Genomic DNA, 15,165 nt, shown 5'->3' on the forward strand with positions numbered 1-15,165 from the left:
CTACTCCTACTAAAGTACTAGTAAAACTATAACGTTAGGCCTAGGCCTACCGTAAGGGCCATACGTCAACGTTAGTTTTGTTTAAATAACCCACCATCGATTTGCAAGAGTCGGAATTCTCCTCCGGATCCATCATCATCGTACGGGACAGCTTTTACTTAGTCTTACTAAGAATACAGTAATTACACACTCAAGCTACTGAAAAAATATTCGCGACTAGTTGCAGAAATATTCACGACGTCATGAAAATGTTCGCGACTAGTCGTGAAAAAATTCGCGACTAGTCGTGAAAAAATTCGCGACTAGTCGTGAAAAAATTCGCGACTTGTCGTGAATAAATTCACGACGTCGCAAAAATATTCACGACGTCGCAAAAATATTCACGACGTTGCAAAAATATTCGCGACTGGCTGTGTCCCGTCAGGGCCACCATAAAAAACAGTGACGAAACAATCGAAACGCACAGATTTGTACGCGCGGCGCACAGGATTGGCCAATGAACAACCTCCTTTTGATCTCTAGGTGAAGGCGCCCTACTGAAATGACGTCATGTGCATAAGGTCTATAGAGGCAGGAAATGGAGCTCAGTGACGCATGGTAAAACTGGATCCTACTCTGGAGCCTTGGGCTAGTGTGTGGGGAGTGTGTGCTCACTGAACTGTGTCAATTGGTTCAAACACAGGGGAGAGTGAGGGTGTGGGGCCTAGGGGACCGAGGGTATTGAAGACCAAAAGCAGTCTAAATAAATAATGGTGTGGGGCCTAGGAGACGACACAAAGCAGTCTTAAGTGGTGGGTGACCAATGGGGGATAAGACTAAGTTAAAGGGTATATGACTAGGGAGTGAACATGGATATAGAAGATCCATTGGTCGGGATGAGGGGAGCCAGATGTCACTGATGTGAGAGTCGATGTCTTGGGATACGATGTCACGCTTATGGATCTCTGATGCGTCTTGGGTGCCATGTCTGGATCAGAGCGATGATTTCTGCTGCTTCCAAGTCAACTTGATGGTTGGTGATGTGGGAATGTTTGACGATTGCTGATTTGTCGAAGTCTCCCCTCCTTCCATGTGCTCGGTGTTCCTTATGTGTAGTGGGAAGGTTACATCCGGTTTCCCTGACGTAAACCTTACCATATTCACATAGAATGCGGTAGACTCCTGCACGGGTGGAAGGATCCTTTTTGTCCTTGTGCGATTAGAGAGAGTGATGGAGTTTCTTTGGAGCGCAGGGTGATACACCTTGATTCCTGCCTGCTTGAAGATGCGTTGGAGGCAATGAGAGGGGGACCTACATTGTAGGTATGGTAAACTAACTGTTGGTGGGTGTGTTTGACCTTGGGTAAAGGACCCTCTGGTCGGGGTCAGGGGACTGGCTTGCTTGTCTTTACTTGCTCCGGGTTGTATCAGTTCCGCTGCAGTGAAGCGGTGATGTGTTGTAACTCGTGCTGGAGGCTGTCCGGGTCACAAATGGTGTAAGCATGTTGAACAAGCGCACGGTAGACTGGGGACTCGATAGCTGGGTGATGGAAGTACCGCTGATGCAGGTAACGGTTGGTGTTGGTGGGTTTCTGGTAAATGCTGTGGTGGAGTGCCCTGTCTGGATTTCTGGTGATGAGAACATCAAGAAAGGGTATCTTTCCGGAATGTTCCTGCTTCTATGGTGAACTTGATTCTTGAGTGGGGATTCCCTGGGTCTCCTGATTCTCGAGAAGTAGTACAAGCTTCTGAAATGGTCGTACAAGATATCTAGTAGGATGGGTACGCTTGCCCTTGGCATCTAGAGTGGAGTCAGCAATGGCAAGCTTCACTTTTCGAACATGATTGTCGGCACTGGGAAAGACTTAAATAATAAATAAATAGTTTGGGCGACTAATCATCCTTACTCGCAGCTAGGAGCCAAATTGAGAAGGACGCAGCTACAACAAGTTTGAGAAGTGGGCATGCAAGGGCGCCTTTGGCTGCCAGCCACATCAACCCATTATGACCATGCTCGGAGCACAGCCATGATTCAAAAGTGTTTGATTTTTTCCCAAGGGAGGAAAACTGGATGGTCTGGAAAACCATCGTAGCAGAGAACCAAGGCACAACTCAACTCACATATGGCCCTGGCCGGGAATTGAACCGGGGTCACCCTGGTGAAAGGCGAGCGCTTTACGCACAAGCCAACCATGCCACCCAAGTTGTGATGATCAAGAACAATTGCCTTTAAATGCAGTGGACACTATTGGTAATTACTCAAAATAATTATTAGCATACTACCTTTCTTGGTGACGAGTAATGGGGAGAGGTTGATGGTAGAAAACACTGAGAAACGGCTCCCTCTGAAGTGCCATAGTTTTCGAGAAAGAAGTAATTTTCCACGAATTTGATTTCAAGACCTCAGGTGTAGAACTTGAGGTCTCGAAATCAACCATCTAAACGCACACAACGTGTGACAATGGTGTGTTTTTTTCTTTCATTGTTATCTCGCAAGTTCCATGACCGATTGAGCTCAAATCTTGACAGGTTTGTTATTGTAGGCATACATGTATGTTGAGATACAATGTGAAGGCTAGTCTTTGACAATCACCAATAGTGTCCACTGCCTTTTACATTATGGATTGTAATTTTGTGATCACTATGATAAAAAAATCGTTCTGTTTATTTTTTTATTTTTCTGCTATCTTTTCAAAGTTTTGTCACACAACAAGCGCACAGACACATCACATGTATGTTTTTCTAACGTTTCCCAAGGAATGTTGTCTATGTTATCTCTGGGGTTTTTTTTTTGCAAGAGACAGCGAACACTAGAGGGTGCTTTGCCCAATCTTTACCGATGGCTTTTTCTTTCCTTGATGATCGCGGGAGCATTTTAAAATTTGAAACTAACATTGCGGTGTTAAAAAATCACAGCTTGCATGAATTGCCAAAAAGTCCATCTTGCCCAACATTATTATTATTTATTGGGGGCAGCAGGATGGCAGTGACTTAGCTCCCTGTTTAAGTTCATCGAAGCGACTAGTGCATGGACTAGTCATGATTTAGAAATATCTTTTAATAACTTTCACCTGTAATAATATGGTTACTCTGCCTTGAGTGAAATGCCTTTTGATTTGAGATTTTGGTTGGATCTTTTTTGGACTGCTCAGAATTTGAATTTAGCCAGTGTTGTAACCTCTCTTTTCCTTGATTAGTATATCATTTGTCTTCAAATTTGACACATTGCCTTTCCTTGGGACCATAGACTGTCATTAGCTTTTTCCATGTATTTTCAAACTTTGTTATCACATTTGATTTTTGGCAAATAACAGAAAAGGAAAGAAGTTAATGAACTGGAGAGACGATTACAAGATGCTCAGAATCATGCAGAAATGAGGCGCCAAATATGGCACAAATCATGTCTAGACAAACAACAACTTAAAGTAGCAAGGGAAGAGATGCTTCAGCGAATGTCAACAATGGAAGAAAAATTAAAACAGGCAAAGAGACAAGAAGTAAGTACTTTTATTTTTTAATGCCAAAGTCGGTATTTTACAGGATCACTACACCTGCATTTCACATTTTCAGAAGTGTCATAATCCATACATCTTCCTGTCCTCAATCCACTGATCACTAGTAGTTAGGAAATTTTTTAATTATTTATATTTTCATTATTAATTACCCTCTTATATTATGTTGCATATCAATAGAAAGCTGAATTGTTCTTCTTTAAAATGATACCAAATGTGCCATGATAATATGTTGCTGGACTTCGCCACATTAATGAGAATGAGACACAGTCACAAATCAAATGTGCCAAAATTAGAATTTGTTTGTTACTGTGTGACCAAACAAATTGACACATAAGACAACTTACTGATCTTAAAGGCAGTGGACACTATTGGTAATTACTCAAAATAATTATAAGCATAAAACCTTACTTGGTAACGAGTAATGGGGAGCTGTTGATAGTATAAGACATTGAGAGAAACGGCTCCCTCTGAAGTAACAAAGTTTTTGAGAAAGAAGTAATTTTCCACGAATTTGATTTCGCGACCTCAGATTTAGAATATGAAATCAAGCATCTGATGAAAGCACACAACTTCGTGTCATGACAAGGGTGTTTTTTCATTATTATCTCGCAACTTCGACGACCGATTGAGCTAAAATTTTCACAGGTTTGTTAATGTATGCATTTGTTGAGACACATTATGTGACAAGACTGGTCTTTGACAATTACCAATAGTGTCCTGAGCCTTTAATCTGCTTTATTGAAACAATCAACAGCCTCGCTGGTACCCAGCATTTTGACTCCGTACAGTCATGGAGGAAGGAAGAGAAGGAGCTCGAACGACCCGCAAAACCGCAGAGTAACAAAAGAATACTCTGACAATGCCCCTGTCAGGCCTCCAGCTGGACGGCCGATTAACGAGTGGGATTAAATCTCTTTGTACAGAACGTGTGGTACCGCCAGTCTGCACTCTTGCCTGCGTGTAAAGTTGAATCATTGGAGACAAGAATTGTGAATATACACGTTTTCATTTACCGTTTTCATTTGTTGTGTTTCACGGAAACATCATGGCATATTTTTACATTTTTTGTGACTTTCCGGTCACTAGCGGTGGTTCAAAATTTGGGTATTAGCACACGAGGGTGGTTGGTATGCAATTGTGTTTTTCGATTTGGTGAGCGCAAGTGTACACAATTTTTATCCGATCTCAAAAAGTTGTTTTTTCTGTATTATATCCATACGACATACGGCACCATAGTTGAGTGAAGAACCAAGTGCGGACGCTCAAACTCACATACGCCAGGTCGCTCATTGTCTGTGGAGGTATGTGGGTGATTACGAGGTGTCGTTAAACGACCGCGGTACCGCAGGCTCGACTTTTGAAGCACCTTCGTTCGAGCTCCTTCTTTTCCTTCCTCCATGGTACAGTCAACTCAAAGCTGTGACTTGGGACACACCAAAGATGGCTGCAACCACACCCTAGTCTGCCACCGAATGAACCACTGTATCACCGGCAAAAATATTCACGTTCAGAAATCTTAAGCCAAGCCCGGACATGTAAAGTACCAAGCAATGTGTGGAACTTTTTGAAGTCTTTGAAGGTCTGTAAGAGCAAGAAAAAAGGACTAAACGTGGTAAGCGTGGTGGAGTGAAGCACCAATATGCCTTCACACAATACACGACGGCCTCAGGTTATACCGTCCTGCCCTCTACAACGGAACCTCAGCAATCTCATTTCTGTTAAAACTGTAAACCAGAGGTCAACAGCCACCCAATCCAGCACACTTCCATCATTTGTCCTTTTAAATGCCAGATCACTTGTTAAGAGGACTGATGAATTGTCAACGATCCTGAATATTAATAAAATAGACATTGCAACACTCTCCGAAACCTTGTTTCTAGCTAACATTGACACCAGCCTTTTTGACATCCCTGGCTTTAACTTGTATAGCAGACCAGGGAAACACCAGAGAGGAGGGGTGTTGCCCTCTATTTACGGGAGAGCACACAAACAATAAATCTGCAGAACATTAACTTACCGGATGAACTTTGAAGTCCAATGGATTTGGACGCGACCCACACGCTTACCAAGAACAGTTCCAGGGCATTTAGTTGCCGTACTTTATCATCCACCAGCATCACCATACGAAGACTTACTTAATATTGAACACCTTGTTACAAAAATGGAAACGCTTCAAATAAAATACCGATCGTCTGGTATAGCCATCCTTGGTGACTTTAACAAACTCGACACTGATACCATCAGTCGGTTTACTGGATTGGTCCAGGTTGTTAATGCTCCTACAAGAGGACAAGCCATTCTCGACAAGATTCTTACTAATTTAAAGAGTCACTACAACAGTCCCCAGATAACTTATCCCATCGGTTTAAGCATAGATACTCTATGGTTTAAGTGACCATAGCACAGTCCTGTGGCAAGCCTGATGCCATCCAACGCTGGACTGTTCGACCTCTCAGAGACTCGGATAAACGTGAGTTTATGACAAGGCTATTGAAGACTACATTCCAAGGAAAAAACTAACAAGAAAATGAAACCATCGTGGATGTGTGCTAAAGTCAAGAAGTCGATAAAGACAAAATACAACCTGTACAGAAGATACAGGAAATCAAAGCAATACAAAGACTATGAAGAGTACAAGAAACAGAGTAACTTGACAAGAAACACTGTACGTGAAGCCCAGGCCAAGCATGAAGAACGGTTAATGAAGGAATTCAAAACCAAACCAAAGGCTTTCTACAGTTATGTTAGACAGAAACAGAAAGTTAAAGTTGGTATATCACAGCTCAGAAAAGAAGACGGGAGTTTAACTGAAACAGATCTAGAAGCAGCAGAGGAGCTAAGTCAATTTTTCCGGTCTGTTTTTACAAAGGAGCCACAAGGAGACACGCCAAAATTAGACAATCAAATATCGAAAGATTTGAAAGATGTTGAGTTTACTAGCGAAGATGTTGCCAAAGAACTAAACAAATTGAGCCCCGACAAGAGCCCAGGACCTGACAAACTTCATCCCAGGGTCCTCAAGGAATGCAGCCAGGAATTATCATTACCCCTGTTCATCATTTTCAGGAAGTCATTGGACTCTGGTACCCTACCTGATGACTGGAAAACAGCAAGAGTCATCCCCATCTTCAAAAAGGGCTCCAAGTCTAAACCAGGAAATTACCATCCAGTCAGCCTAACTTGCATCCCATGCCAAATAATGGAAACAATCATAAAGAACAGATTACTTAAGCACATCGAAGACTAGCCTTGCTCAAGGCAGTCGAATTATTCACTCCGAAAAAAGACCGCCGCTGTATAAAAACCCACCCGTATTCACTGTGCGTAACATCGCACGACACGATGCCCCCATACACTATCCGCATGCGTCGGCCGTTAGGCCGACAGCCTTGTAGGGTCTGTGTTGAAGCCACTGACCTCATTACTATAATAAGCGAAGAGTTCCCACGGTCAGCTCATTACCATAATGCCCGCGAAAGATGAGACATGTTTACATCACACACGAGCATGATAGGGTCCAAAGGTCGTGATAAGGGAATTGCGTGATTGGACGTCAAAATGAATAATTCATTTGCCTCACATCCTGTGTTGTCTGATAGGTCTGACGAAAGATATACATATTCATGGCTGCATACTAGCATATCCGAGAGCCCCCCCAATTTTTTCCACTAGTGGAAATTTTTCAATACAACACATTAAACCCGAAAGTTACAGACCCGACAAGGCTGTCGGCCTGACAACCTCCGCATGCGGTTAGTGGTACGAGTGCGGATGACTTGTGTGCACAGTAGTCGTACGATGTGACAGTGTGTATACGGGTGGGCCATGCGGTGTGACCGCACGCACAGGGTATACGGGTGGGTTTACAGCGGCGTCTTTTCGGAGCGAATAATGCGACTGCCTTGAGCAAGGCTAATCGAAGACAACAACGCTCTGTCGGAGAAACAACACGGCTTCATGAAAGGAAAATCATGCTTGACCAAACTTCTGGAGACATTTGAAGAGATCACTTGTGACTTAGATCATGGAAACGCTGTAGATGTCATATTTTTAGATTACGCCAAAGCCTTCGACTCCGTCCCACACCTGAGACTCCTCAATAAGCTAAAGGCATACGGATGTGAAGAGAAAGTTTTAGCCTGGATAAAGGGGTTTTTAATAGGAAGAACACATACAGTTTCGGTCAGAAATTCATCCTCCGCTAAGGCAGATGTTGTGAGCGGTGTCCCTCAGGGATTAGTCTTGGGTCCTCTGTTATTTATCCTATACATCAACGACCTACCCAATCATGTCAAATCTAGTATACAGATGTTTGCAGATGACACTAAAATCTTCACTACTGTCAACACCACTCAAGATTTGTCCAAGCTCCAAGAGGATTTATCAGCACTTCAAAAGTGGTCCGAGAAATGGCTGTTACGCTTCAATGCAGATAAATGCAAAACTATGCATTTCGGTACCAGCAATTTGAATGGAGTGTACAAAATGAATGACATAAACCTACAGAAGACTGACCAGGAGAAGGACTTGGGTGTTTTTATTACTAAGGACTGCAAGTCAAGCATCCATGCACCAAAGCTGCACAGAAAGCCATGAACAGCCTGCGAGTGATAAAAAGAACCTTCAAATACATCACCATAGACAGCTTCACGATCTTGTACAAGACATACATCAGACCTCATCTTGAATATTGCGTCCAGGCATGGAACCCAAGTTTGAAAAAGGACATCCGCTTATTGGAAAAAGTACAAAGAAGAGCCACCAAACTTGTGCCTCAAATCAAGCACTTGACGTACCAAGACCGATTATATGCGCTCAACTTGTACAGCCTAGAGCAGAGAAGAGAACGAGGAGATCTAATTGAGACATTCAAAATTCTGAAAGGATTTGAAAGGACACAAGCAAGCCGCTTCTTCCAACTAGGTGAGACAGATACAAGAGGACACACTTTGAAGCTGTTCAAACCAAGACTAGACAAGTCACTGAAGTGCAGATCTGACTACTTTTCGTTGATATTCCTACCCTAGACCTTGATAATTTACCTGCTTACTTTTTTGGCGTCTGTGTCATCGGTCCTGCTGTAACACCTCAAATGGTTTTTAACAAGTTAAAAAAGGTCAAGTAAGGTAAATCTGGAGGTCCAGACTGCCTTCCGCCATGCATAAAAGAGTTTGCCTGAAATGGTGTAGTTCCTGAAATTTGATAAAAATGCTTTTGTTGTGCAGGTCCCTAAGACTAACCATCTAACCATTGATAGTCTGCGCCCCATCTCACATACTTGTATTTTCTCCAAGGTGTTCAAAGAGTTTGTTGTGGAATGGTTCCTTAGTGACATACAGTCTTTCATTGACAAATTTAAATTTGGTTCTTTGAAAGGATCCTCTACATCCCACTGTTTGGTCAAACTCCTGGACGATAGGCCTTTACATTGTGTTCTTGATAAACCAAATAATTCTGCTGTGTTGATAGCCACCGATTTCAGTAAGGCATTTGATAGAGTTTACCACAATATAATTATTAATCAATCTATTAATCTTGGGGTTGGAACTTCCTTAATTCCTTGGCTATGTGGATTTTTATCAGATCATCTTCAGGCTGTTAGATATAAGGGTGATATTTCTGCTTGGGAGAGATTGCATGCTGGAGTTCCCTAAGGAACAAATATTGGGCCCATTGCCTTTTAAGTAATAATCAATCATTTTGTTCCTGATCTTAAAATAAAACTTAATCCCGCCAAATGCCAGTACATGAACGTTAGTTTTTAACGTAACAAAACTGATCTTCCCACCTTCAACATTTTAGATTTTTAAATGAATCAAACTGATTGTTTGAAATTGTTAGGTATGAGTAATTTAAAGTGGTATTCCCAAGTGAACTACATGTGTCAGAGTTTTAATTGTAGACTTTTCTTTTTACGCCAGCTTAAATGGTGTTTTATTTCTGTCAAGGATCTGTTAACTGTGTATACTATGTATGTCGGACCCACTATCGAATAGGCCTGTCCTGTCTGCTACTCTGGACTTACTAAAACACAACTTATAACTCTTGAAAGGTTACAAAAGTGTTTTTTTGTCAGCCAAATACACCAATATCTTTTGTAGAGATTTGACAGATTAAGAAGACAAAAATAAATAAAAACAGGTTCCGTATTTATGTGATTAGAAAGTGATTTAAATAGTGTTAACTATTACATTTACTTCTAACATTATAAGGATGTTGTAAGTGCTATAGATGTAACTGCTGAGGACTTTCATGTTGATCAGTATACCCAAGCTACACTAAACATATTACGGGAAGAACTACAGAACTACAAGGAGAAATGTGAAGAATCCGAAGGTAGTCTTCTTAAAGCACGGAATGAGCTGCATTGTCGTGACACAGAATTTGAAAAGGTACATCAATAAATCTTATCTTGCTATCTATAATAATAATAATAATAATAACAACAACAACAACAACAACAACAACAACAACAACAACAACAACAACAACAACAACAACAACAACAACAACAACAACAACAACAACAACAACAACAACAACAACAACAACAACAACAACAACAACAACAACAACAACAACAACAACAACAACAACAACAACAACAACAACAACAACAACAACAACAACAACAACAGCAGCAGCAGCAGCAGCAGCAGCAGCAGCAGCAGCAGCAGCAGCAGCAGCAGCAGCAACAACAACAACAACAACAGCAATAATAATAATAACAGCAATAACAACAGCAATAATAATAATAACAGCAATAACAACAGCAATAATAATAATAACAGCAATAACAATAACAACAACAATAACAGCAATAACAATAACAACAACAATAACAGCAATAACAATAACAACAACAACTAGAGATTGTGAACAATCACAAAGCTGTTCCAGAATGTTTTGTTAATAAAAGTATTCTATGCTTTAATGAAACCCACACATAACAGCTTTATGACATGTGATTACCTTGTCTTTTATCTGATACTGAATCGAAATGATCTTTAAAACCCAGAATTAAAGGTCAACATGGCATCATGGTCATTATTTGGAATAAGTTTAACCAAAGTTAAAAAATCAGTTGTGTAGTTCTTGAGATATGATCCAACTTCCGGGAAGTAAAGGTCAATACTGGGTCACGATAACTCAAGCTCGATTTTGAATGCCTAAGGAGTCTAAAACTGAAAAAGATTTAAAATCGGTTGTGTAGTTCTTAAGATATGGTCCCACTTCCGGTTGACCCGGAAGTTAAGGTCAACATGGGGTCACGGCTAGCCAATGCGAATGTCCAATGTCAAAGGAGTTAATTACCAAAACAAAATTGAAAATCAGTTGTGTAGTTCTTAAGATATGGTCCCACTTCCGGTTGACCCGGAAGAAAAGGTCAACATGGGGGTCATGGTTTTCAAAGTTAATATTTAATGCCTAAGGAGTCTATAACTGAAAAAGTTTAAAAATCGGTTGTATAGTTCTTGAGAAATGATCCCACTTCCGGTTGACCCGGAAATAAAGGTCAACACAAGGTCACAGTTTTCAAAGTTAATATTTAATGTCTAAGTAGTCTAAAACTGAAAGAAGTTTGTGTAGTTCTTGAGATATGGTCCCACTTCCGGTTGACTCGGAAGAAGAGGTCAAAATGGGGTCACGAATTTTCTCCAACAAAAGTTAATGCCTAAGGAGTCTATAACTGAAGAAAATAATTAAATCGGTTGTGTAACTCTTGAGATATAGTCCCACTTCCGGTTGACCCGGAATAAGAGGTCAAATCGGGGTCACGGTTACCCAATGCAAATCTATCATGACTAAGGAGTCTATTACTGAAAAAAACTTTGAATTCGGCCGTTCACTTCTTGAGATATAGTGCTGCAAAGAAAAACTCATTAAAGCTTCTAATTATCATAAATTATCACGTGATGACGTCACAGTTTTAAAATTGTGTTTTTCGTACTAACAAATTTCATAAGGTACCCGATGGTGTGTAACTTACCCCAATCCAATGCCTTTTAAAAAAAACCTATTAGAACGTACATCATTTTAACGAAAACCCTGAACCATCGTAGGATTCCAATGTATGCCTATTGGTTGTGTACAAATCCAATGGAGTATGTCCACCACACGGTTAGGAAAAAAAATACATCGATGCCAACATCAAGACAGCGTGGTAGACTCCCCTCAAGTAAGTCCTCAATGCAAACAGGTCCACACTGTATTGCAACCACCCATAGAGACAGTGTACAGCCACTTGAAAGAGACTGCACGCAGTTTAGTGACTACATCCAGAAGTACTACGTTGTACTGATGACAGCAAGATTTTAATTTATTCGTTAATGATAGACGTCTCTTGATTGGTTTTAATGAACGGAAACCATTATTTTTAGAATCAGTGTATTTTTGGACACAAAATATCAAATTCAGGAAACAAACAGATAAATAATTTTGAAGTTATTAAGTTTTTGACCATTTAAATGTTGACATTTGAAGAGCCATTGTGTTTGTGCACAGACACAAAACGTGCAATACATGACGTCATGGTGACGTCGTCCGGATTTTAAGGCCATGGAATAGTTATACAGTACCCACAAAGTACAAAATTGAAAAAAAAATTGCGATCGGACGTATAGTTTGTGAGATATGGCAATCTAAAGATTGGCTAATTAAATATTCATGTCGTTATAACTTAGTTAATTAATTATTTAATTTATGCAAATTACATTTAACTACAACTTCAAGACCTAAGCTTTAATATGATATAAGATCTGACTCTTTTGTACTAAGCTAAGTATTTTTTTTTCGAATTGACAAAATGCGTGTACTAATCCAATGGCTTTTTGAGAGAAGGAAAGAATAATAATAATAATAAAAACAAATAAAAATCTTGATAAGAACAATAGCTGTTCCGACTGAAAGTTCGGAACAGCTAATAAAAATCTTGACGATTTCAATAGCTGTTCCGACTAAAGTTCGGAACAGCTAATAACAGCAATAACAATAACAACAACAATAACAGCAATAACAATAACAACAACAATAACAGCAATAACAATAACAACAACAATAACAGCAATAACAATAACAACAATAACAGCAATAACAATAACAACAACAATAACAGCAATAACAATAACAACAACAATAACAGCAATCACAATAACAACAACAATAACAGCAATAACAATAACAACAACAATAACAGCAATAACAATAACAACAACAATAACAACAACAAAAAAATAAATAAAAAAAAAAAAAACTAATTTTTCCCTTCCAAAAGATATAGTGTTTGTAGAAACAAACACTAGGTGTTTGGCTATTGTTGGGTCAGTGTTTGAAATAATGAAAAAAGTGTCGTTGATAGCTCGTCAAATTGCAAAGAAATCAAAACCAAACCGTTTTCTTGAGGTGATATAATTTTATGGTAAAGCATCAAAAAGTGTACATTTCAACCTAAAAGCCTTTAAATAATGCCTTTTCAAAGCATTTTACAGGCACTTCCGGTTTAAAAAGGTCAAAGGTCAAGAGAATGTCACCAACATACCCATTTTTGTGAAGTACGTGAGGCCCTTTCATATGATGTATAGATTGTCAAAATAGCTTTTGTGGTCGAGGAAATGTGAACTGATGAATAATGACGACTGGAGAAGAGACTAACTAACCGGAAGGGAAATGTTTGTTGAAAACGCCTTGAAAACAGACTACATACGTAAAGCCCTTTCATATGATGTAGATTGTCAAAATAGCTTTTGTGGTTGAGGGCATAGGAACTTATGCATAATGACGACTGGAAAAGAGACTAACTAACCGGAAAAGAAATGTTTGTTGAAAACGCCTTGAAAACAGACTACGTACTTAAAGCCCTTTCATATGATATATAGATTGTCAAAATTGCTTTTGTGGTTGGAGCCTTATGCATAATGACGACTGAAAAAGAGACTAACTAACCGGAAAAGAAATGTTGGTTGAAAATGCCTTGAAAATAGACTCTTTATTGCATTGATGTACCGATTTGAAACTTAAATCAAATATTGCTTCTTAAATGTAGATCATATGAAAAATAAATAAATATCAAAGATTTTATTACTGGTTAAATGAGCTATAAAACAATGAAAACCTTAAATGGTCCTACCTCCTTTATGCAATGATGTTCTGACTTCAAACAAAACAATATCAAAATTACACTTAAATGGTAAACAAGCATAGTATCAATAAGTTTAAATAGCATTCCCGTCAACAAAATTTGCTCAGGTACATGTACTTCTTTAACAAAAGCAAATATTCAGTGTGGTGTGCCCAAACACCTGATAATTCTTACCAAAATGATAAATTAGTCAGAACAGCTAAAAAGCGTCAATGCGCCTTTCTCAGTATCTGCAATTACTTTGTTTCCACCAACGTGATGCTGCATTGCGGACATTTAAGAACAAGTAACTACTCTTTCACTCCCATTCATACATGTTAATGCCCTTTTGTTAAAAAACGTTCAAAAAATACAGTTTGAGACACTTTGACAATTGAAAATTCAAGGTTTGAAGTATTTTTTTCAAAAACTTTGTGACGAATCTGTTTGATGCGCATGGGTTGTGTGTACACGCGCGCTTGGAAATAAATTACGCGCGCACGCTTAAAACCAGATTATGCACGCTTAAAACCAGATTATGCGCTGTAACTAATAGCTATGAATTGCGCGCTCTGCGTGATAATATTGGCGTACGTGCGCGCCGGCCCGACACGCGGAAGCCAGACGTTTATTAACAGCTGGTCATTATCAACCGTTTAAACACCCCCACGTGACGAGCTCTCCACCAATAGGACTAGACTACCGAGGTTGTCTAGTTGGTAAGACACTGTTTTAGAATTGCAAGGGTCATGGGTTTGAATCCCACCTGAGTAACATGCCTGTGATATTTTTTCACAGGACTCGGGAAAGTACTTAGTATACAGTGCTAACACACATCGGTGTATGGGTAAAAACCAAAATTAATATCTTTATCCCCGATGCAAATTTAACATCTCTTATAGTGTGGTTGATTCATAGGTGAGAACAATTCTCTGTACATCATCGTGCATGCTCAAGCTTCATACAACTTTCACAACCTTTAGATGAAAACTAAGAGAGACTTTGATGAGATACATATACGACATTGCTTAAATTATATATTAAGATTTGCATAGCTTTGAATACCTTCATGTAAGTTACATGTAATAACATATTATTGTAAACATTATCTAAAAATGTTTTGTTATTCAGTGTAAATCTGAAAATGAGGAGCTCTTGGCGAAAAGGTTAAGTGCAGAGGCTTTGGCTGAGACATTCAAGAAACACTACAACATCACGTGGCATGAGCTTAACAAAGTCAAGCAAGAACGACTAAGGGTGAGAGAAGACTTGTGACATTTACAGTTGATGTAGAGTTTTAGAAAAAACGGATTTTCATAAGCTCTTTATGAAAAAATATATATCATTCTGTTTTATGACAAACAACTGTTTGGAATAAAGTTCAGTTAACTCTTAGGCTACAAGATCATTTATGGGAATATTTGGATATTATCTTTACTTCCACATAGTTTAGTCTTCTAGTTTGAGAAGACATGAGAGAACAAGAACATGACAAAGTAGTAGCAAATTGTCTGTTGCATTGTATATAGGCCAGCCCCCGATTTCACGAAACTC

General features: G+C 39.4%; 1 protein-coding gene across 1 annotated transcript in view; it reads left to right on the forward strand.

The window, feature by feature from the left end:
- Positions 1-15,165, forward strand: part of LOC139944552 (uncharacterized) — a 173,322-nt gene that overhangs the window by 49,511 nt on the left and 108,646 nt on the right. Inside the window, exons 6-8 of the mRNA XM_071941599.1 lie at positions 3,294-3,476; positions 9,707-9,886; positions 14,743-14,868. Of these exons, the coding sequence (XP_071797700.1) occupies positions 3,294-3,476; positions 9,707-9,886; positions 14,743-14,868 (489 nt within the window). The remainder of the gene's footprint in view (positions 1-3,293; positions 3,477-9,706; positions 9,887-14,742; positions 14,869-15,165) is intronic.

The sequence above is a fragment of the Asterias amurensis genome, chromosome 11 (assembly GCF_032118995.1).
Source record: "Asterias amurensis chromosome 11, ASM3211899v1".
In the NCBI taxonomy this organism is placed as follows: domain Eukaryota; kingdom Metazoa; phylum Echinodermata; class Asteroidea; order Forcipulatida; family Asteriidae; genus Asterias; species Asterias amurensis.